At 35.8% G+C, this 25,157-nt stretch overlaps 1 protein-coding gene across 3 annotated transcripts in view; it reads left to right on the top strand.

Moving 5' to 3' along the window:
* The first annotated feature begins 413 nt into the window (after positions 1 to 413).
* LOC128222152 (uncharacterized) overlaps positions 414 to 25,157 on the top strand; it is a 29,056-nt gene continuing 4,312 nt past the window's right edge. Inside the window, exons 1-29 of one of the 3 annotated variants that reach the window (XM_052931024.1) lie at positions 414 to 646; positions 1,625 to 2,364; positions 2,803 to 2,958; positions 3,369 to 3,779; positions 4,039 to 4,165; positions 4,513 to 4,569; positions 5,280 to 5,450; positions 5,580 to 5,804; positions 6,177 to 6,512; positions 6,814 to 6,994; positions 7,346 to 7,538; positions 7,745 to 7,852; positions 8,688 to 8,864; positions 9,541 to 9,740; positions 10,543 to 10,704; positions 11,636 to 11,861; positions 12,220 to 12,330; positions 12,616 to 12,743; positions 13,483 to 13,716; positions 13,966 to 14,136; positions 16,501 to 16,592; positions 16,881 to 16,999; positions 17,550 to 17,843; positions 18,301 to 18,408; positions 19,694 to 19,769; positions 20,224 to 20,419; positions 20,665 to 20,878; positions 23,742 to 24,569; positions 24,730 to 24,840. In XM_052931024.1, the coding sequence (XP_052786984.1) occupies positions 1,816 to 2,364; positions 2,803 to 2,958; positions 3,369 to 3,779; positions 4,039 to 4,165; positions 4,513 to 4,569; positions 5,280 to 5,450; positions 5,580 to 5,804; positions 6,177 to 6,512; positions 6,814 to 6,994; positions 7,346 to 7,538; positions 7,745 to 7,852; positions 8,688 to 8,864; positions 9,541 to 9,740; positions 10,543 to 10,704; positions 11,636 to 11,861; positions 12,220 to 12,330; positions 12,616 to 12,743; positions 13,483 to 13,716; positions 13,966 to 14,136; positions 16,501 to 16,592; positions 16,881 to 16,999; positions 17,550 to 17,843; positions 18,301 to 18,408; positions 19,694 to 19,769; positions 20,224 to 20,419; positions 20,665 to 20,878; positions 23,742 to 24,569; positions 24,730 to 24,840 (5,961 nt within the window). In that variant the 5' untranslated portion in view covers positions 414 to 646; positions 1,625 to 1,815. Of the gene's footprint in view, positions 700 to 1,624; positions 2,365 to 2,802; positions 2,959 to 3,368; positions 3,780 to 4,038; positions 4,166 to 4,512; positions 4,570 to 5,279; positions 5,451 to 5,579; positions 5,805 to 6,176; positions 6,513 to 6,813; positions 6,995 to 7,345; positions 7,539 to 7,744; positions 7,853 to 8,687; positions 8,865 to 9,540; positions 9,741 to 10,542; positions 10,705 to 11,635; positions 11,862 to 12,219; positions 12,331 to 12,615; positions 12,744 to 13,482; positions 13,717 to 13,965; positions 14,137 to 16,500; positions 16,593 to 16,880; positions 17,000 to 17,549; positions 17,844 to 18,300; positions 18,409 to 19,693; positions 19,770 to 20,223; positions 20,420 to 20,664; positions 20,879 to 23,741; positions 24,570 to 24,729; positions 24,841 to 25,157 lie in introns of all 3 variants that reach the window. The other 2 variants (XM_052931025.1, XM_052931026.1) reach the window with 2 other exon arrangements.

Genomic DNA, 25,157 nt, shown 5'->3' with positions numbered 1-25,157 from the left:
GACAAGTCCAAGGGAGATAACCGGGAACAAGGACCTATTGTTGAGACAAAACCGAGACTTCAGACCAGGAGCATGCTTGCTGTAATTCTTAGACGAATGAATACATACGGTTTATGGAGATACCATAGGACACGTAATTTTCCCAAATTTCCTATGTAAATTGGAAACACCTCGCTCCTAAAGAAGGCCGCTGCCAACACGTCACAGATTTATTTAGCAAATGAAATTAAGCTAGTAAAGTTTTATTGATGAAGGTAGAATAACAGAGGAAGATTATGTCAGATTATAAATCATCACATGAACCACACGGCTACACTCAACTAAGCAAATAACAAAATAAGAACGAAAATAAATGCGAAGATGTATTGTGCTACCTTCTCACGTTAATATGCCTAACAGTTGGCTGCTGCCTATGCAATGGAGTTAAAAGAAAGAAAATTCCGTTTAAAAGAAAGGAATTAACAAATAAAGTGGCTTGATTAACGTTAAAATTTGAGTTAACTCATGAATGCATGGTACTCAAAGTGATCATAGATATTCAATACATACATAAATATCTGATTTACAATCTAATAGCGTCGATTTCATGAAAGCGAAATCGAAAGTGTACTGTTGTATATTCGGACTGAATTCTTTCGGATACTGGGTAAATGAAGTTGTTCAACAGATGTTCGAATAGCTCTTAACCTATCCTATGAGGTGTATGCGATGTTTAAGCTTATACTGCAGTTAATATTCTAAAATAAATTTCTGTAGATGTCGGCAATAGTTACAATTTTTTTTATTAATCTGTGAAAATTTATTCTTAAACACAATAATAATAATAATACTTGTATTATCATGTGGTAAGTAGCTAATATAAAATTGACTTAATAGACGTACCCTAAAGCTGCACTCTTATAGATTGACCGTTTTGACAACTTTTTTAAAACTTTCTTGAAAGAAACCAATTTTTGCATAAATGTCTGATCACCGAAAATAAAAGTATACTGACAAAAAAATAGATCGCAATTTTCTTACTTCAAAAAATGATGTTTTTATGCCCATTTTTTATTTGAAGCATTAGTAACGCTTTCAGACATAAAACATTGATTTTCGAACGTAAATATGGAAAATACCATCTGATTTTTTTTTCAGCAGTCTTATATCACCGGTTTACAGACATTTACGCAAACTTTGGCTTATTCCAAGACAAATATAACAACGTTGTCAAAACGGTAAATCTGTGAGAGTGCAGCTTTATATGAAGTTAAAACAAAACATGTTTTATTAAAAAATATTGTTTACTTTTGCTTGTATTTTTTTTTTAATGTGTGTATATTGACGTATACATTTAGAAAAAGACATTTGATATTTGTTCAGTGATAAAGATGCTTGACAAATAGTATATATATATATATATATATATATATATATGTGTGTGTCTGAACTGAGCAGATAACAAACACTCCTAGAACATACACTATCCAAAGATATTTCAAGTTTTATAGACCTGTATAATGTCAGAAATAGGAAAGTGTTAAGATTTTGTCATAACTGTTTTATCACGAAATGCCATAAACTGAAGGTAATTTTACAAAGTAAATGATTTTAAATATATTAAATCATTTCATATTCTGCAAAGGGAGTGTACACAGTCCGAAAACATAATACAAAAAAATGGAAAAAGTTCAATGTAAACGCCAATGTACTGTAAAAATGGCGTAACAAAAACTTTGCAACATTTCAACCTCTTCACTGCCCGTTAAGGCATGACGCGTGCGCTGTTGGGCTCGTTACAAAAGAAGCACAAACTGACGTTCGAAAATCAACAAAATGACGTTCGAAAGTCAACTGAAGCTTGGGCAGTTCCGAAATTGGGTGAGATCGTCGATCGGTCTTCGTTGCTTAAAGGATGGTCTCTTGGACTACGTTTCGACGAAGACTGAAGAACAATATGAAACATTTGTGACATACGTGAAAGGCAGAGCCAAAATCGACACGTTCACTTGTGAAAAGTGTGAATTATGCAACCTTTTACCTCACCATGCGCTAGAAAAACGGCCATGTAACCAAAAAAATGTCAAATCTTGTAATTGCAAGCGGCAGGGGGGCAGACGGATTTGTCCTGAGGGCGGGGCTTGTGGCATATTCTATGACTGTGTCATTGATGAACATTCTCAAAAAGACCCAAGTTGGTGCAACACTTCAGTTGAACTCTGGTCGACTAATAGCTTTGAATTTTTGAAATGTTATATTTCAACACCCGGATACAAGAACAAAATATCTCTTTCTCAAATAGATGCGTCTGGGCTGTTGAGCATATGTCTGAACAATATGGGATTGAATGCTGCTTTCAATAATATTCTTGACTTGTTAAAGAAGGTAAGTGTAAGGAATGCTACTATAAAAGTTAGGTTGCTACATCATATGAATGACTTTTATATAAACTATACGATGTGGACAGTTAATTTTAAGAAAAAGCGCGCAAAATGTGCGCGATGACGTTTGATTGAGAACGGACTTAAAATACAGAACTGTGAAAAATATCAAACGAATATTTTCACTGTTCTAAACAGTGAAAATATCATTTTTATTTCTTTGATAAATCTATATAAACTACCGGGAAGCCTACAATGAAACAAAACATTTATTTGAAAAAAAAAATGTATTCGCTGTGTAAACAAAACGAACAAAAAACATTAAATACAGTCTAAATTGTTTTTATTTTGAAGAAATAATAATTACGTATAAAGTTGTTTTATTGCCAATATATTTCGCTTGTAACATAATGTTATCATAGATATCGCTTTATTTGTGCAGGTTAAAGATTATAGGAATGAAATACTTCATTCAGGCGATCTCAAGATCAGTAACGAGAGGTTGAAAGAATACCTCAACGACATGAAAGGAATTTTGCAACATTCCGAACTGGATGAAAACGAAGCTGCGCAAAGAGAACTAAAACAGCTTCAAATGGTATGTATTAATACGTATATTTAAACATTGTTCGTACTTGAGACTAATTATACAATTTGGTGTTGTTGCATTGTTTCGTTGTCTGCTTAGCGTACTCGCTTTTCGCCGTTTGATTCCCGGCCTGGGCACAAGTGAATTTGGTTCGTGGTTACCAAGCCGGAAAAGTAGGTATCTTCCGAGTTCACCGGTTTTCCCTACAACACAAGACCACACTCTCGTGTAACATCTTATCGACGATTGATTGATAAATGTTGTAATAACTTTTTTCACAATCATTGTAAAATAAAAAAAATCCTCGAACCTTAACGAGGCTAGGACCTTTTTAAGAAAATAAAAAATAGACTAAAATCAATTTGCAGCGTTTTTTTGACAACTTAACAAATAAACCTTAACCATCTTATATATCACAGCTAGAAACCGACGAGATTGTCATCACATCCCAGGAAGGTATCAATATGAGAAAGGATGCATTAAAGGCAGTTATTGAAAGAGAAATCGAATTGAAGCTTAATCTCTCCGACGAATATTCATCCTTATCAACAGACGATGACACGACGACTGTGAAAACGCCTTTAACCAATGGCGACACATCTGTTGTGAAGGCGACTTTAACAGCAGAAGAGAGGGACAAAATAGAAAAAGAACTCGCTCAGCTAGTTTGTATTGAAAACAAGCACTACAGGTGCATAGAGGCTTCGCTTCAGGAAGTGGAAAAAGAGATGCTGAGTGTAAAAGATACTATAAGAACGCACAGATCAGATTTAGAAGAAATCAAAACGGGCCTTCTTTCTCAACATAATGTTTTGCGTTCTTTGTCAGAGGTAAGAGTTCATTTGTTGGCACAGCATCTACGTTTCAGAAAATATATTTCATACACGCTTTGAAGATGTTAAAACATAAATGCCAAATTTAAAACGTTACAACAATATTTTTATTAGGTTTCAACATCTGAATAACGACCAGTGTCCGGAATACCGTAGTAGCTTTATTATCTATACCTACATCGGGCATTTCCGTCAATAAGACATATGTGCAAAATAAAACAACACCATATCTAACTTTTTCCGTATTCTCTTAAAGGAACAACAGAAACAAAGTAAGGTTTTGGTGGAGACACATACTTTGCTCGAAGATGTTTGTGCGACAGGAATTGAAACACATTCTACGGCCCAAGCAACTCATAAAGTTGCCCTACAATCAAGCAACGGTAGGCATTTATTTTGGTCAATACATGGTATTTCGAAAGCAATAATTGACACTTTAAGTTTTGGAGGCTCTGATCTTTCTTCCAATACACATAATTATATTTGACAATTTATAATTTAATAAGTTCAACACCAGTTTTATTGTGGCGTTACGTGGTAGTTATTGTAAGAAAAAGAATAACTCTATTTCCAAACCTTCCAGTTTCTCTAGCATGCGTTACGTTTTCTTAAGGTATGGTGGATAGCGATGGACATTGATTATATTGATTACGGCACAACTCCACCATTCATTTTCATGAAATTATACTCGTACCATAGTATGGCTTATAGGCTAATGTGCATTTTTCAGATATCAAAGAACTTACCGAACAGATTCGACGAATGAATGCTCCGAATGTCGTGCCAGGTTTGTGACACGTTCACGTCAATTATTAAGGATTAATAGAAACTATTTCATATTGCTGTCTTGATCAAGGACTATTTAAAAAAATGGTACCAGTGTCTCCTTTGCCTGGCGCATCGCGTCGAGTATAATACTAGACATACGATATAGGACGAACAACCGGGGCCCGTTTCAAAAAGCATTTTAGTCGTTCCTTAAATGACCTTAAATCCGTTTAAGTGTCCCAAAAGGCAAGACATCGATTTTTCTTTTAATTTCCTTACCTTTCAGTTTATTCTTAATACTAAAGTAAAGTGTAATTCACTCAGACAAACAAACTATGACACTAAGATAAATTCAATTTGACGACCAAAATTGACTAACATCTTTATTGAAACAACCCCAAGGGGCCTGACGGTCTCCCTGTTATGTTTTACGATCTCTTCAACAACAACAATAGGGGTTGTCCGGTAAGCGCAGTGGTTAGCGCACTCGCTTCTCACCAAGGCGACCCGGGATCGATTCCCAGCCTGGGCGCATGTTCGTTTGGTTGGTGATCACCAAGCCGGACAAGTGGGTTTTCTCCGTGTCTTCCAGTTTTCCCCACACTCTCGCGCAACATCGTGCCAACGAGAGTGACATGGTATAAGTTATCATAACTTTCTTCACAAAAGATAAAGTGCAAATGCCATCTTGATTTTGATTTTCAGTTTACAATTGATATTTTTTATCAGAACTGAAGCTGACAGTTAACATCTCTAACACTGACAAAAATGGCGAAAAGCAGCTGTCACAGAGGCTCGTTGAGGTCGGTACCAGTATCGTAAATATGGAGAAAATTCCTCCTGAAAAGAAAACACAGCTTAGACATTGTCTGAAGATGGCATTAAATGAAATTGAAAAAGGTAAGTTAAGTTCATTACAAAAATCTCTTGCTTGTGGTTTGGTGTGAACTTTATTTTGTCAAATTGCTCTATTGTAAGAAAACGTAAATGTCACTTTATTTAATTTACATAAGCATGTACATTTTTCAGATGAAAACGAAGTTACGGCATTGAAAGAAGAATGTTTAGCTATTTATGTACGAAGCAAGTCTTTGATAGCCTGGGCTGACCTTTGTGAAAGGTGTCTTGCAAAGGAGTTTACACAGACATTTAGATCAGTAGAAAGGGAAGTAAGACGCCTGACTGGTTTAAAAAACGTTGAATTGGACGTAGTTGTCTACGAAGAGGACTTTTTGAAATCTGTTAACGCAATAGGTACTGTATATCATTGGTTTTTATTTTTACAAAGTTATATATATCTATATTTGTTTATATACTGGCTGATGATAGGTGTTGTACATATAAGCCAAGGTGTGAAGTGAAATAAAGATTTAAATCCAAGGGGATCCTCGGTTCGGGTCATGATTGGATCTTTCACGTGGTCTCTAAAGGACACGATTATTGCTGGTTGCTGTCAAACAAACGAACTCCAGTGTGATTCGTATCAGTTTATGATAGATATCTTCGTATTCAAGTCAAAATAAATCCCATTATACTAAAGAGGTCTGTATTGATCTAAAATACTCGAATACATTGTTTACACAAGTACAAAACGAAACTGGTGTTGAAATGTAATTCACTTCGCAGTCTCAGGTTCAACGAGAAGCGAAACTATTCAGGAAAATGATAATGCAAACACCAACAGAGAGGTCGAAGAAGTGAGAACTGTTCAAACGTCATCCGGAAGAAGACGATACCAGATTTGCTTCACTTTTGAATCGTCAAGTGATTCAGATGAAAGTTCAACCGCCAGAAAAGAGACGTCCTCAAATGACAATACTGTGACGGCAGATTTCCTGGATGGCTTAGACGAAGATGAAGATAATGAAACAAATGAAGACGAATATGACAAGGATGTGATTGAAATGATTGAAATCGACACACGCAACACTATTATGAAAGAATCACACATGGGACAAGCTGGTATTTTCTTTTAATTGATTAAACTGTCGATAAAAGCTAACGGAATATTTTCCTAGTGTAAGATTGCGGATGTGACATGTATTGAAGAACGGTTACATGTATATTAGCTTCTAATGTTTGTTGAAACGCATTAATGAGGATTAATGAAACCGGAGTTATAAGTATGAGATCGGGTTTGTACTAATAGATTTGACAGATGGTTTCTGCTTTATTAATAAGGCGTTCAATGTAAACGGATATACCGTGACTTTAAATATTATATCGCTAGTCCACACAATAATGGTGTTGTTTTTCGTTGCAGATATTCCGAATGAATTGGTCTGTAACTCATGCAGGAAAAAGTTCCATGCAAGTGAAGAACTTTCCGACCATCTATCAGAGTACTCCAATATCAGCCACCGTCTCTCCGATGAGCGTTCTAAGTGGACACAAAGGTCTCCTCCTAGAGGAGTGAAACTTGAAAACTTCACTCTTTGTGAAAGGTAAAACATATGTGTTGGTGTTAACTGTTTGTCATTTTAAGATTTTTTAGAATTTGATTTTGTTTATTGTGGTGAGGTTTTCAAAGAACTCATATGGAATTTCAGTTGTATTTGGAGTGTAAACTTCTAATATAGATATAGTAAAAAAAGACTTTCATTGCATAATACATACTTAATTTCGCTCTTGAGAGTTTCTCACAATTTTTTTTTGTATTTGATATGCTATCGATTCATTTGCTAAACAACGAGATTTGTATTTGGATGTCTTTGCATGTATACTTCTAGTATGATTTTGGAATTTTACATACATGTCTATACAGAGGTTCCGATTTTTGCGCTAATTGAATTCAGGTATTCAAAGAAGAAAGCATGTCCGTACGGAGATAAATGCACTAGACCTCACACTGATAGCGAATTAAAAGAATGGAATAAGCGACTGGAATCAATGAGACAACTTGTTCTTCATATTGGAGAAAATATTGAGGGTCTAGCGTTGGGTTATTCTTTGCACAAGCTTTTTAAAGAAGAAAAGCAGATGAAAGCGGTATGATTGATAAATATATTGTCGTTATGATGTCGTATAAATTGTTATTATAAAATCTCTTTTTTAAATTATAACACCGCTATGTGCTGTGGGGGCGGGCTGGGAAAATATTTATTTCCATCTCCGCCATTGAAGAGCCGCAATCAAACCGAAACAGCTATTTTTGTACTCTTGTGAATTTTGTTCTACCAATTTTTTATTTCCAGACAAGGCAAGAGCTTGATTTTGTATTCATCCAATCTCTCTCTGATTTGAATGTACATACCATCACAAAGAGGTTCAAGAATAAATGGACGTTCAAAATAAACAGCGAGGTAACCATTAGTAAATTACTCGATTCGAATGTTATGAAAACGTATTTGTATGTGGATATGATATATCTATTCGGTGATATGATTTGAGGAGCTGTGCCACGACGAAAAACTGTATCCAAACAAAATAGGCAGTTTGTTTCATATACACAACGAAGGTAGTAACGGCCACTATTGCCGTTATATGCACGGTAGTCGACCGGAACTATTTTCGGTTGTTTAAAATGACCTTGTCCCCTTTTTAAAAGTTAAAAAAGTCTTATATTTCATCAAAATATATCACATAAATATGACCATAATTGCATTTGTAGATTTCTATGCATCTGGACGAATATAAACCGTGATTTTTAGTCGTTATATCACGCAAAAGTAAAATTATTTCCTGATTACAGACTAAGTTTATCAACGGTACAATAATTGACAATTATTGACTTAAAATGAAATAAAGATGTGATTTTTTCTAGTTCTTAAATAAAAAAGTGAGTTTGAAGTCCTGACCTAATTAAGTAAGCGATATTAGCCAATAACAGAGTTTTAACATACCTTATATTGGATACATACTATATACTTGGCTCGAATATAGAGACATTTAGTTAGCACATCTACAGCGTGACGCAGAAATGTTTTCACACTATTCGTGACATCATGGTTTAAAACTTTTGTGACGTCATGCTATCAAGCATGTTTTTGTATCTTAACCTAGCCTTTTGCAAATACGGAATAGAACTGCATAAAATCAATATTTTAATCGGGAAGAAAGTTGACCAATCATTTGATGCTTAGAAAGTAAAGTACCAATGTTTTACCAGAATATATATATCTTTAATTTCTCTTCCAGTATTCTCTGAAAAGTGTGTGTCTAACTGACCAGGAAGCTTCGACGTACTACAGTATAAGTAATATAACAGACAGCACAGACAACCGTGACGATTGTTACGAAAGGTTTCAACAAAAAGATGAGTGGAAAAACCCAAAATATTTGTTGGACCGAGGTGTATACAAATATACGATAAAGGTTTGTACATGTATCAGTCCATACATGTGCTTGATTAGAGAAAGACTGCTACTACGAAAATACACGTCGTATTCCCAATTGCCATTATAACTCAATACTACATATACATCAGTTGGCGTGAGACCACAGTTATTTTTACTATATGTTCCATATAGACACTAACCTTGCTTTTGACTTTATACACATCACAATTGAAAAAGGACATGGCATCTTTAGAACAATTCAAGACACAAAATATAATCACAAGAAAACACCATGTCGACCATTGACCCGACTATCAAAATTGAGTTCAAATACATAACCCTTCCGCCAAGGAGTCAATCTGCTACAACTAATGTTCAGACTTCCACAAGCTATGATTTTTCCAATATTTACTCTGAAAACTATCGATTTCTGCAATAGAGTGTCAAATTCAGTCAAGTTCTCTGCAAAAAGAACATTTTTTGCTTCTTTTTCATTCAATTTTAATAAAATATTGATACTTGAACACAAGCACTCTTTTTTCTGTATTCACATCCGGATCTTCAACGGGGGGGGGGGGGGGGGCAGATAACTGTGGTCTTGAGCCAGTTGTAGACATGAAAAGACTGACTTTAATCTGTTTCCTTTGGCCGTTTCTGTACATATGTAAAATACGACTGCTTGTATTCATAACAAAATATTCTTTGGTTCTTAGGTTGCATTCCAAACAGAAATATACGGATCGTTTTATCAAAACATCATCTTTGATTTTGGAAAGCCGGAACTTCTTCTCAAACAGGTAGCTGTAGAATCTGCGCCTGTGACAAGCGTTGATGAAGTTCGTGACAAGTTTGAAAAACAGTGCAAAGTGAGATGGCAGGAAGAAAATGTGAACGTTATGGAGTTCTTTGAAAGGTAAGGATTGTGACTATGTTCGTACTATAGTCGAACCCCGTTGACTCGAACTCGCTTGGCTCGAATTCCTCTTCGGCTCGAACTGTTGTAATGGACTGATTTCATTATACTGGAGGAAAGCTTTACCGCTTGGCTCGAATTTCTCATTGGCTCGAACTGTTACAAAGGACCGATTTCATTATACTGAAGGAAAGCTTTACCGCTTGGCTCGAATTCCTCGTTGGCTCGAACTCTTACAAAGGACCGATTTCATTATACTGAAAGAAAGCTTAACCACTTGGCACGAATATTGCGAGACTCGATGTATTTTTGCCGGTCCATGCGAGTTCGAGCCAACAGGGTTCGACTGTATATACATTATGTAAAATACCGGTATGAGGTACAGGGATGAGTCAGTCGTCATTTTTTTGTATGAGCTTGATGAAAGGCACAAAAAACGAAGTCCAACACACACTTAAAGATATATGCATTTCAATATCTAGCCCCGCTTACCTCAATACCTATATAACTGAGCTTTACACGTACGTATGTTGTAACATCATATGTTAAAACAAAATGATGCGTAAGGTACCTGTACATTGAAGAAACAAGTTCAAATAATGCTTTTCCATTTTTATATTTTAATGCCACAGCCTTTAATACGTATGCCTTTATAATGTTGATCAAGCTAGGGCAATTTTATTATTTCTGCTTTTATTAATGAAATCGATATTGTTGTCATCATGTTCCGTATATTGTGCTCCCGCAAGAAAGGAGCTATTCCGAAAGGTCTTGTTACAAATCTGATTTTGTTCCAACGTAGAACGGAGGAAGATGATATAGGAATCAAACTTATGAAGCAGTATCCGCTTAAAGAGCTCCTATCAGAAGAATTCCCGGATTCTCTTAATAGGGAAAACTACACGACATGGATGCACATGATGTTGTATTCAGAGGAACAGGCTGGACTGGAGGAAATTTCAAGGTGAGGCCAGATAAGTTTCTCACAACGAGAAGCCCGTGTTTTTCGGAACCTGCTGCCCATCGTTTTTGTCTTTCATTTTATGGAAAGTTAGTCCCGTCAAAAAGAGGCAAACGGGATAAAAACTTAATTAAACATATTGACCTACATCGAGCAGATTCATTTGTTAAAAAAATATAAAAAAGAGTGCCCAACTTGCCTGAGTTGTCTATACATTTTGTATTTGTTATAATTTGAGACTTTGCAATGCGGTTATGTTGTACCTACCTTAACAGTCCTTTTTCTTATTAGTAATAATAACCAAAACGCTGAAGTGCAATATGGAGCCAGGAGGTATTTCAAAACCAATAGCATTTACTCCTCAGTGTAGTTACATGTTCATCGAATTGTATTACTGTGATCGACACGTGCGTACATGGATAAGAGTTAACATGAGTGTTATGTGATTGTTGGTATAAATGTGAGGTAGTGAAGGGAAACCATTCTAAACCCTCAATAAAATTACATTTTTCTGACTGTTCTAAGGCTTTACCAATGTTTTCTGTTTTGTTCTGTATTTCTGGCTTTGACCCTGTGCTATTGAACGTTTTTTTTTAGCTTGCGACGATTGCAATTGTTTCAGTAGTTTGAGCAAAAACTATTTTATCAACTAATTTGGATTTTAATAAACTCATATCGTAAAATGGTGCTAAATAACTCATTGGTTACTGATAGCTGCTTTATGATTTCTTATTATGGCTTTGATGTACAACATTTTAATACCTGAAACCGAAAAGAAATCATGTGCACTTTTCAGTTTTGCGTTTAGCATTGTTCAACGAACCAGGGCAATACAACTTCCGATTTCCAATTTTCATCCTTTTCAAATATGAAATATTAAAACGTGTTTTGTATCACGTGTGCACTTGTTTGATGTATCTGACGAATATTGTAGATTCAATATCAAGACATACTTGATCTTGGAAGATTGTCTTAAACCAATTGACAACCCGACGTCTGAAACACTCTATGCTCAAGATGGAGAACTGTTTGCGCGAATTTCTCTAAACGACGAGTTGTCTGTCGATTCGAAAATTGGAAAAATGATTCTGAGACAGACTCATATGATATGGATTGCACCAGTTGCGGCTGAAAGTGGATATGCACATTCAAAAATGACGGTATGTGTTAATTCAAGACAATAATATATATGCCCGTTTTATCCTTTAAAGTTATTTAACCGCTCTCGATAAATATACCAGAATATATTGAACTCAGGTTCGCGTGCATATGGCTATCGGATGAAATTAAGGCTGATTTGCATAAAAAATGGTGTACCATGCCTGGTTATTTATTTGTGACATTTAGATATACGCAGCTGCTTTATCGAATATGAAAATCTCATTGATTGTATAATAAATTCCAAATAAAGCTTTAACGCAAATATTCACAAATTGTATTTCAAGTGAAATGTATAAGAAAACTTGTTATGCGTATTTTAGCAAATCAAATTCTTAAACCTTAATTATTGTTATTTAGGTTTATGAAGCCCGAATAGAACATAGAGAGCGTGATTTCATAGATGTAGAATTGTCCAGACAATGCGTACAGGGACTTAAACTTAAATGTGGACTGGAAATTCAGGTCGAGGTATAATTTGCTTAGTTGTTGGTGTAAATAGGGATATTTGATTATAGTAACTGGTGTTGGTAAAAGATAAATCCTTTACTATTAGTTCGGTAGACGCAATATGTATTAGAAGTAATAGATATCTCAACGGTGTCATGTCAAACATTTTCGGGTGCTTACTTTGTTCATTGATACCAGATTTATATAAAATATTATCATTATACGATGTTACAAATGGTTGTTAAGTTAGTTGCTGTCCTTTGCTTGAATTGTTCGAGAATGTTTTTTTTTATTTTACTTTCGTAGATACAATTTCAACTCGACCGCGTCGTATTTTGTGAAATGCATCGGGCTGTGGACAACTTACATCACCTAGACTTTGTTTTTCCGCCTCTCCTCCACACACACGATTTTCAAAAGGCAGCGTCGGTTCTGTAAGTTATATACGAAATAGTATGTGAAACGCCATGAATCATGTTCAATCAATGTTTAATAGTTCGTCATAAGGTTCACTATATGACTAATGGCGTATCGGTCGCGAAAACATAAGCTTTCGTTGCCATAGTACCCTCAATACTGAGGGAAAAGTCTAAGTTTGGCATGAAATACAGTGCAATGGCATTTAGTTTTTATTATAACCCGATATTCGTTTTTGTGAGAGAGGGCAAACCATTTGCATTTAGACGTTTACCGAATAAGAAAATACATATCTCACTCAAGCTCTTGGCCCTCTTTATTCGAAAAAAAGTCCTTAATAACAGGACTCACCTTTTTGTTTTCATTCCATTCGTGTTATAATTACATTCATAAGAGATTTTGGACTTTAAAAGTAAATTATCCTCATCATTATCGTAATAAATTTATTTTTAATTAGTAAGAATTTAAACCTAATAAAATGACTTCAGCTTGATACGCTTAAGAACATTCGAAACATTTCGGCCATTTGTTGATTTGCCACCCTAACGTGTTAACAGTATCGTATGAAATAAACTATAAACCATAATTAAATCATGAATCTTCGTTACATTTCGGTTTTGTTGCTTATGCCAAATTTTAAAATATAACATTTATGTTAAAGTGAGCAAAATATAATGCGCTCTGTCCAATACTTAAACAAATTATAACGACATACATAAAAGGACAATTAAGATCTATTTTATATATACATTTCAGAGAAAGGACATTCGATAACGAAGGGATGGGAGATCTTAATCAAAACCAAATTACTGCCGTGGTCAAGTCTTCCTGCACCCTAAAGAAAGTGACGCCACCGCTTCTTATTGTTGGGCCCTACGGGACGGGAAAGACATATACGATTGCACAGGCAGTGAAATACATCATCACCCAAAGCATGAAGTCTCCACAAGAACCAAAGTCTCGAGTGCTCATAAGCACTAGTTCAAACAGGTAAAAATATATTATTTCTTGCAAATTGTTTTATCAACAATATATTCAGTCCTAAAACAAGTGCACGTATTCCTGATATCTCCATTTAAATGGTACATCTCAATGAATTTGAAATATGAACATTATAGGGTTATGCTCGTTGATCAGACAAGACAAGCATTTTGCAACTGCTAAAATTGCCCCTGTTGGATTGTTGTACGACTTATTGTTCCATTTAACTCCAAATTGTTTTCAATTGTCATTGAACAGCGAGGCTGACGCGTACATCAAAGATTACATGCACCAGTTTGTTGAAGCTGGCATCTCTGAAGCCCGGCCACTGAGAATTTACTACAAGTATCGATGGAAACAGACTGTTCCAAAAACTGTCCTGGCTTACTGTACACTGGAAGAGAACGACGGAAAAAAGGGGACATTTCGGTATTTTACTTTGTTTCATTAATGGAAAATGTCTGTTTGCGTCTGAGCGGACTCCAGAAGACTTCAATCATTAGCCCATAGCCTTCGATTAGCTTTGCGGCCTTACTCGGCGTTTATTATGTGGTGATAAGCGCAATGGTTTGCAATTGGGTAATCCGGCTTCGGTTTGTTTGTTGACAAAATTAAGCGTACACATATATTTCGTATTTTTCCGATCATTTTTATTCTGCGAATATTTTCCTATGAGTGGCTGACTTATTTATGTAGCTATCATTACCTAGCTATTCATACTCTATATTGAGTGCCTGTATTTTTACCGAAACTGCATGGTCGAAATCGAAAAAGAATATTTTCTGTAGGTGAAAATGTGCAATTTCTCAATTCAAATAGCCTAACGAAATGAAGATAATCATTTACACTACCAGAATGAATTTGGCTTGTAAATCGATATTGAAAAGATCATTCAACTGCATTGGAGTTAATGTCCATCAGCTTTGTGTTTTAATTTTTGAATGAGGTAGAAATAAAGAGGAATTGGTATACCAATAATAATGACTTTATCAAAAAGATAAAAATAGTGACAAATGACAGTCAACGCCTAATATTTCCAGGTACCTTTGCTGAAAATGCCATTTTAGCTCGACTTTTCGAAGAATAAGGAGACCTATCCTAGTCACCCGAGCGTCGGCGTCGGCGTAACCACTTATGTTAAAGTTTTTGAAAGAGTTTGTGTACCACCGCAAAAATATTTTCAAAGTCCATTGACATATGGCATTGAAACTTTGCACACTTGTTCACCATCATTCCCCCTAACCTGTACACATGAGGAGGTAACTCTATCAAGCATTTTGACAAAATTATGCCCCTTTTTTTACTTAAAATTTATGTTAAAGTTTGCATACCACCTCAAATATTTTCAAAGTCCATTGACATCTGGCTTTGAAACTTTGCATACTTGTTCACCATCATCCCCCCAACCTGTACACAGGAGGAGGTAACTGTATCAAGCATTTTGACAGATTTATGCCCCTTTTTCGACTTACGTTAAAGTTTGCGTACCGACTGAAATATTTTCAAAGTCCATTGACATCTGGCTTTGAAACTTCGCACGCTTGTTCACCATCATTCCCTCACCGTATCAAGCATTTTGACAGAATTATGTCCCTTTTTCTACTTAGAATTTATGTTAAAGTTTGCGTACCACCTCAAATATTTTCCAATTTAATTGTCATCTGGCTTTGAAACTTTGCACACTTGTTCACCATCATGCCCCCAACATGTATTCAGGAGGAGGTAACTCTATCAAGCCTTTTGACAGAATTATGCCACTGTTTCGACTTAGAAATTATGTTAAAGTTTGCGTACCACCTCAGATCATTTCAAAGTCCATCGATATATGGCTTTGAAACTTTGCACACTTGCTCACCATCATGATCTAAACCTGTGTACATGGGGAGGTCACTGTATCAAGCGTTTTTACAATACTATGCCCCTTTTTTACTTAGAACTTACATACCACCTCAGATCATTTCAAAGTCCATCGATATATGGCTTTGAAACTTTGCACACTTGTTCACCATCATGATCTAAACCTGTGTACAGAAGGAGGTCACTGTATTAAGCTTTGTTACAATAGTATGCCCCTTTTTTATTTAGAACTTACGTTAAAGTTTTCGTACTACCTCAGATATTTTTAAAGTCCATTGACATATGCCTTTCAAACTTTGCACCATCATGATCCGAACCTGTGAGACTTTATATAATGGTATTCAACAACCCAGCCTAATTGAACAACCAAGTTAGATAACTGTATTTTGCAAATAATGGCCCTTTATTATTAGACCTAAAAATTCTGGTTAAAATTTTGCATGTTACCAAATTTAATTTAATATCTCAGCACATCATGTATTGCAATGAAATCTAATCTAACACTGATCCATGCATGTTTCGCCAAAACTGTTCAATCCTTACACTGAAAAGTGGCGGAACAGTCGGGCGCGCTGTCTCTGTGACAGCTCTTGTTGTTGAACGAGTTTTCTTACACATCCGAATTTAAGTTGGTCCAAATAAAATAATACAACGAATTCTGATTTAGAGTTTTCGATGTTTTAAACATATATTATGTCATCAATTAAAAATAAACCACATTTTAATGTTTTGTTTCAACAGATCCTATATATTATTTACAAAATCATCGAATGTGAATATTTCCTTTTGTAAGAATTGAGTAACTAAGCTGATTTCCTCCGCATGGTCCGCTCATAATGGTCAATCTAATATTTCTAATGAATCAATTTTTATTGTTAATTATGTTACGTTACTGCGTTTTAATGCCCGGTTTCTGGGTGTTTTTGAATTTTGTAGATCACCAACCAAGGCCGAGGTTTCTCAACACAGGGTTATTGTGACTACCTTGCATACTGCAAAGCTGCTTACCTATCTAGATCTTCCAGAAGGTATTGAACTTTATATTATCCATATTTGTCCTCGATATTCGAACGGTCTAGTGGTATAAGTGTTCATATCTTATCCAGGATTTAGAGTGTTTATGTCAGCTTACAGATATCATCACAGTGAAAGCAAAAGTAACTGTTACAAAGTGAACTAACTATATGCATTTGATTGATTGTCTTTTATTTGAAAACAAATTTTAATATGTCAAACTTATGATATTCAAATCCCTAAGAATTTTATCATGAAAAAGCAATGTTACCTAAATCATGACATTGTATTCTGTTCTTTAGATTTCTTCACGCATATATTCATCGACGAAGCAGCGCAATCCCTGGAATGTGACTTGCTAATACCAATTTCATTGGCTGGAGCAAAAACACGGATTATACTTGCTGGTGATCATATGCAGGTTTGTATAGCTTTCAGAAACATACCTGTTTGAGCTTTAACAACCAGGGTTACAGGTATATAACGATTTACGAAGTCCTTAAACGTTCTTTTGTTTTACAAATAGAGTTCAGGCAAACATTGAGAAAAGTCGTTCACCAAAGGTTAGACTTGTCCTTTAAGAGGTTTTTAACTAACCTATTTTGATTCTACAAATTGATGCAACTTAAATAATTCAAAAATACTACGCTTGTGATCGGTTTAATAACGTATTATTTCGGTGAAAATTGGCGGAAGAAGTGACATTTACAACACCATTGTTCAGACAATCTATTTTATACAATGTTTGTATGCCTTTAAAGTGTTAGAATATTTCAGGACAGTTAAGCAAAGAATGTGTGTAACTAAACATTCAATTTCTTCTTATTTTGGTCCGTAGAGGTATGAAGTCATTTGATCAATATACACATTTTATCGTTCTTCGGACTTCACAAAGTGCACTATCTGAACATTTCATACACGGATGAACCGCAGTGATTAATAAGTGAATCAGTTTAAATTGTTTATTCCAGATAAGCCCTGACGTTTGTTCAAAGATTGCCCAGCAAGAACAATTTCAGATGTCAATGCTAGAGCGACTTGCAGAGTATTACCTTGTTGACAGCCCGTTTGTTGTTACTCTTGGTGACAATTATCGCTCTAACAAGGCTATCATTGACTTCACCTCAGCTCTCTTTTATGACAGCCGTTTGAAAGCAGTCAAAAATCCTGCACCTCATAAGGTTTACTATCCGCTCACGTTTTTCACTGCCAGAGGAAAAGAAATCATGCCTGACTTGAAGATTGGATATTACAACATGTCTGAGGTTTGAAAGCTGATGGGTTAAATAAGGCACAGGCATAGTTACACATAAGAATACTTAAAGTTGATTTCATGAATGAAATTTACCATTAGAAATGTCGCGAATGGTTGTGTTATGTTATCAAATAATTTAACGTCATATTGTTTGTCATATTAACGCTTAAAGTAAGCATAGATGATTGTTAATATGTTTCTGATATGGGAATATTATACGATGGTTTACTAGGCAATCATTGGATATGCTCTGATCTTCCAGTATAAAAAATATCGACAGAGGTGCAACAGCAATGGAGGTCAATTTGATTAATGTCGATTATTGATAAGTCTTAGGTTATTTAAATAAATATAGGTTATAAAAAATGATATTTATAGCGACCAAGAAGGGACATTGTCTCTTTATCAAGTTTAAGACCCATTTATATTTAATCATTGCGTATTAATGCATACATTTTCCTTAACAGTTGTACGAAGTTGTTGATCAGGTCCAACAACTTTGTAAACACTGGCCGCGAGAATGGGGAAGGTTTGACAGAAAAAGCATCTGTGTTGTCTCGACATACACCATGCAGGTAAGATTCTCAATACCTGCATTTGAAGGTTCGTTCTATTGGTTTTCTTACATTTCCATCTAGTATATTGTATAGATTTAAAAAAAAATAGACTTATATTTTGAAAGAAAACCGCTGAATGTTACGTTATAGTTATCGACCTTTTATCTCTACAGACGTACATTGTCTATATATGTTCTGTTAGGATTGAACAATTGTAAAAACATTGGTATATTGTAATCGTGATAAATGTTTGGTTAAATATGAGTAAAAGTGACTTGTCCGCCCCCCCCCCCCCCCCCCCGCAATTATGATGGTCGCCAAAAGTCATTGAAATTTCAACGTTGATCTGTTCTCTTTGATCGATTGCTTAATAAATTCACAATATTGCACATGTGTTTCATCTTAACTATGATATAAACGAGTGTGCTCTCAGCCTCTGTAGTTATTTATTGTTCATTTTTTTCGAAAAAAATAAGGTCATGTGTACGGGTTTGTTTTTTTAAAAACTTTTCACATAAACAGTGTTTTCAAAAAATACTGACACCAGCAACACTTTCATTTCAAAGTATAAATATATTCTATTTCGTAGCTGTCATTATTCACATGCGAATGGAATAAACATATTGCTGTAACATATCTGTAATACTGTAATATTAATGGTTTTAGGGAGGGCCGATAGTGGGGTTGTACCCATATGAACCCGTTTAAACGCCCAGTAAGCTCGAGTTCCAGTGAACACGTGTTTCACCTAACACTCCACCATTTATTTATAAAGCGTTTGTATCTTTGTGCGGTCTGTGGGTTGTGTATGTACGTTTGTCTCTCTTTTAGTGTCATTTGTGCCCTTATGCTGTTGCTTACTGACAGGATTTATAACTAAAATTGTGACTACTGTGCTTGTCCCGGTAGTTGTGTTTGTACGTTTGTGTTTCTCGTTCAGAGTAGTTTTAGTCAGGATTAAATTTGAAATTGTTTGACTTCTTGGTTCGTCGTTTGGGCCTGTAAGCAGGATTTATATTTGAAATTGTTTGACTACTTGGCTCGTCGTTTGGGCCTGTAAGCAGGATTTATATTTGAAATTGTTTGACTTCTTGCTTTGTCGTATGGGCCTGTGAATAGGATTTATATTTGAAATTTGTTTACCTCCTAGCTGGTCGTTTAGGCCTCTAAACCGGATTTAAATTTTGAAACTGGTTGACTACTTGTCTTGTCGTTTGTACCCCTAAGCAGGATTTAGCCTAAAATTTTTGACTACTAGTCTTGTCCCTGTAGTTTTCATAGTGTTTTTCAAATCATGTTTCAGATATGGTGCATACGAGCAGAGTTGCGGAGACGAGGGATTTACTACGTCCCAGTCGAGATGGTTACCAACGTTCAAGGTACGCTGTTTCTTGATTTTCATTTATTATTTTTGAAGCGTTAAAACTTTAAAAAGAGGAGTTGTATCATGCAATTTTATTTTAATATACTTATTATTAAAGCGTTAAAATAATTTTGTTTCTATGTTGTATCATGAAAGTTGGTATAACTTTTCCATAGTTGATCAAATTTATCAATTGTAAAGACATCCGTTAGGTGCTATTAGAACGATCTTTTTTGACCTTTCAAAGATATGAAGCTTATTGTACTTAGTATATGTGGTGCATCTCCGAATTTTCAAATTCATTAACGTCAAAATTTCTTGACAAAATCCTCTGAATGATATAAATGCAATGTCGGAGAGTCAAATTTAAATATTGACAACTGACTAATGAGTGTCATTCGTGCGGTATTGTACTACTTATTAAATAGCACGATTTCGCAGTGTTAAGTGTGCACTTGATATTCGTGCAGGCAAACAGTTTCGTGTGATCATCATGAGCACTGTACGCACCAAGCACACCTGTTCTGTGAATACCGTAGACAATGATGACTATGATCTCGGATTCTTGTCGAACCTAAAGCTGTTGAACACGGTCATTACAAGGGCACAGTCGTTGGTCATTGCTGTTGGTGATCCTGTTGCTCTATGCCTCATAGGACGCTGCAGGTATGTGCAATACGGAATATATGCTGTATGGTATTTTTGTACACATTGCTTTTCACAATTCGTTCTTATTATTCAATATTTATTATTTGCCATGTGATTTTCAATAGCCAATCCAAGTGTCGAAGAACAATTTGAAAGAAACGATTATATGTTTTTGCATTTTTTTTGCATTCATTTATACAAACATGCATTATTTTAAGTCGGTATAAATGCTTCTCAATGTACTTTATTAATATCATTGACAGCAAAGTATGGGAATATTACCTGGAAATATGCAACGACCATGGAAGCTTTTTTGGCCTGACATGGAAACATTTTAAGTCGTTGCTGGAAAATACTGAAGTTGAGGAAACATACAGGCTGAATCCACTAGCCAAAGAGTTCGTACCAAGGACGTGTATCAACAGCATCCGAGTTCCTCCCAACAGTCCTGTATCTGCGGTTGAATCAGTCGCTCGGGTTAGTTGATGCTGCCTCAATTAAGGCTTCGATTTGCTTTTGTCTTGTTGATGAGTGTAAGGATTGTTTCGAGTTCGTTCCCTATAAGCCTTCTTTGTCACTGACAGTTTCATGGCAGTTACGCAACTAAGTTATCGTTATCTTTCATCGTTGCGTTTATTTTGCCTCAAGGGAGGTATATCGAAGTTTCGATATCCGTCCGTCCGTGTGTCCTTCTGTCTAAAACATCGTGTACAGTGATGTTTTGTCATAAGTATTACAAAACAAAAATCCCAACAAATGTTCGACCAAAATTGTATTCTTTCCAAAACATTGGTAACTAAAACTAACTGCAAACTAAAAGTAGAACATGAAAAAAAAAAATAAAGACTAAATTATAAGTGCTTTTTTATTTACAAGTCTCATTCAGAATGTTAGTGGTTGTCTAGATATCTGTTCATTAAGTCAAGTTAATTCGTTGAATAAATATTTTTAAAGCTGCACTCTCACAGATTGAACGTTTTGACAACTTTATTATTAACCAGGTTTTCACATAGTGAAACCTGGTTATTAGAATGTCGAACGTCGTTGTTTGGGCGGGTGGGCGTGCGGGCGGACGGTCGGGCGACGTCAAACTCACCTATGAAACTGAATAACTTTAGTAAGGGTTGATATATCTTGACCAATCTTGGTCTATAGAAAGAGTTTATGGGTACCTTTCATGGAATTGCGATTGGGGTCCCTAGGGTCAATGTCAAGGTCACTGTTACTAAAAATAGAAAAACGGTTGAAACTGAATAACTTTAGTTAGGGTTGACATATCTTGACTAAACTTGGTCTATTGGAAGAGTTTATGGATACCTTTCATGGGATTGCGTTTGGGGTCCCTAGAGTCAAGGTCAAGGTCACTGTTGCTAAAAATAGAAAAACAGTTGAAACTGAATAACTTGAGTAAGGGTTGACATTTTTTTACCAAACTTGGTCTGTAGAAAGAGTTTATGGGTACCTTTCATGGTATTGCGTTTGGGGTCCCTAGGGTCAAGGTCAAGGTCACTGTTACTAAAAAAAGAAAAACTGTTGAAACATAATAACTTTAGTTAGGGTTGACATATCATGACCAAACTTGGTCTATAGAAAGAGTTTATGGGTACCTTACATGGGATTGCGTTTGGGGTCCCTTGGGTCAAGGTCAAGGTCACTGTTACTAAAAATAGAAAAACAGTTGAAACTAAATAACTTTAGAAAAGGCTGACATCTCTTGACCAATCTTGGTCTATAGGAAGAGTTAATGGATACCTTTCATAGAATTGCGTTTGGGGTCCCTTGGGTCAAGGTCAAGGTCACTGTTACTGAAAATAGAAAAAATGGTTGAAACTGAATAACTTTAGTTAGGGTTGACATATCTTGACTAAACTTGGTCTATAGGAAGAGTTTATGGAGACCTTTCATGGGATTTCTTTTGGTGTCCCTAGGGTCAAGTTCAAGGTCACTGTTTCTAAAAATAGAAAAACAGTCGAAACAGAATAACTTTAGTTAGGGATGACATATCTTGGCTAAACTTGGTCAATAGGAAGAGTTTATGGAGACCTTTAAAGGGATTGCGTTTAGGGTCCCTAGGGTCAAGGGCAAGGTCAACATTCGCACGTGAAATCAAATTTTGTCTTAAAATAAAATTTGGGGACTGTGGAATAATTCCTTATGTTAATTATCACAATTTAATGATACGCCTGACCATATTAATTATTAAAATCCTATTGGGAGGCAAACGCGAGCGCAGTTAGGAAACTATGCTAGTGTTACATAACCAGTGTGGACTATTAGGGCTGCGTTTTGTTTGCTCAGCGTTGACATTCTAAAATCAAATCATAGGGAGCTGCAAAATTGAATTTACTTGAAAAACAACCACTGTACATGCATGTTGACATGTAGTCACGAGTACGAGGTATAATTTATTTAAGTACAAACAGTCGTTTTACCTGCTACGTGTTCAAGTTTATTGAATAGAATTGTGACATTCAAAGCATGAAACGACAGATGTCAGTTATTCGTAAAGAAAAAATCGGAGAGACGTGTTGAGAATATTTCAAGGGGAACAGTGTAAATTAATGGGAACATAAAATGACAGCAAACTGTTGTTTTTCTTTTTGACTTATCCTCAAAAACTTTAATTTGAGCGTGAGTTTACTCATCGTAGTCAAACCAGAAGCAAATAAGAATGCACAACTGGATTGCAGGTTAACTTTAAAAAAAGCTTTAAACTTACAAGGGTTCGGAATAAGAAAAACAACAACATATGTATAACAACATATGTATTAAAGAGTTTAATACACGACGTAGTCAGGCCATTGAGTGATAATTGGCTCTCATGCTCAGATTGACCCTCGACGACGTCTCAGGCCATAATGATTCACTCGGGCAATTATCACTCAATGGCTTGCAACGCTGTGTATTAACCTCTAAGAAAATGCCTTGGATAAGAAGAAAGCCCTCTCGGGCCTCTTGTTTATCGTTTCACCAGTTATGAAATACTTGAAACGTCACAGTAAAACCCAACATCCTCACTACTACCAGTAATATTGCACAAGGCACAAGTATTTAAGCCTAAAAAACAACACTCACATATTACATGATTTTTTAAATCATCATTCAATGAAACAACATAGTTTCAGCAAAAAATAACTGTTATGTTTAAAGTGATTTTACAGAGCCTCCCAAAATACGTATGGTTTGTGCTTCAACGATCATTTTATGTAATGTTTATTTGGCTTATTTTGCTTGTGGAGTTTTGCTACTGAGCTTGTTTCTGTAGCTTTTCGCATAGATATTATATTTTATATTGTCTGGTTTAAATTAGTATGCTTTATTATTTGTGTACCTTTTGTAGCCATTATCACAAGAAAACAAGTTTGGAGATCTAAAGCAGCCAGCTGTGACACATCCGTTGCAAAGCATTGCAGTGCCACCTTGTGTAGATCGAACAGCAGTGGAATTGCTAACAGAGCAAATACCTTCAATTGACAATGTTCAATTTGGACTACCTGCACCCCACGCGAATATGAATGTTGTACCGTCAACAACAATGACCGAATCCTCAATGTTTTCAATACACAGCGAGATAAACGTCGAGCAAGCGTTGCCATTAAAAACACAGCAAGATACCGTTTTCAATAGAGACCCGGGCTATATAAGAAGTCAACGATATCATGGTATGAATCCAGATGCAACATTGTTCAAACCTGGCATTGCGAAAATCTCACGAACCTCAATTGATCTTCCGCCATCACCGGGATCGTTTAAGATGAACCCAGAAGCAACAGAATTTATTTACGAACAGACAAACATCGTTCAAACATCGATTGATCCATTGCCATCACAAGGATCTGATAAAGGAAACTCAGATGCGACCGAAAATATGCATGGTAGTACGAACATCCCACCAGAATCCATTTATTGCTTGCCAACATGGGATAAGGGAAGTTTGCCTCATTTGAACTATCTAAATCCTTGTGGTGGGCTTAATCAATTGCCGTCAACTGTTGAAGGTACCAGTGATGCGTCGTTTGAACAACATGCAGTGTTTCCTTCTGAGGTCGAAAATACTGCCGAGAACCCGGAAATCGTCCATGACCTTTATGGAAAAGATAACAATGATTCTTTGATTCATTTGCTTGGAACACAAAACGACAACAAGGAAACCAAAAAGGATCAATTGGTATGAAGATTTATTAGTACCTTTTCTTCCAAATCATGGATATGCTCTACGATTTGAACTGACAAGTATTTTTTTGTACTGATCAAATACTTTTCAACTTAAAATTAAACGAGATAACCTTTGACGACGAGTCATGCTACGTTTGTTTTTCGCTTTAAAGACCACCAAGACATTTGAGACACGAGCAGATCATTACAATATTGCATTTTCTGATGAGATAACGTCCCTGATAGAATCAAAGTCGAGCGCCACAGGTCATTTGCTGTCAAAAGTGAGTGCATTTAAACAATGATGTTTAAATTTTACGTTCAAGTACAAAGGGAATAGTTGTCTAGTGGTCACCTATACCAGTTATCTCGCCTGTCAGAAAGCATAGTACTAGTTCCAAAATCCGCTGCCCGGTAAGCACAGTGGTTAGCACACTCGCTGCTCAACAATGAGACCCTGCTAGGTGCATGTGAGTTTGGTTAATTGTCACCAAGCGGACACTCCGGTTTTCCCCACAACACAATACCACACTTTTGTGCAACATTGTGCCAACGAAAGTGACTTGGTATAAAAGTGATCGTTACTTTCTTTACAATCGGT

The sequence above is a fragment of the Mya arenaria genome, chromosome 16 (genome assembly GCF_026914265.1).
Source record: "Mya arenaria isolate MELC-2E11 chromosome 16, ASM2691426v1".
Lineage (NCBI taxonomy): Eukaryota > Metazoa > Mollusca > Bivalvia > Myida > Myidae > Mya > Mya arenaria.
Note: the sequence above shows the minus strand (reverse complement) of the source record. Positions and strands in the feature narration are given on the sequence as shown.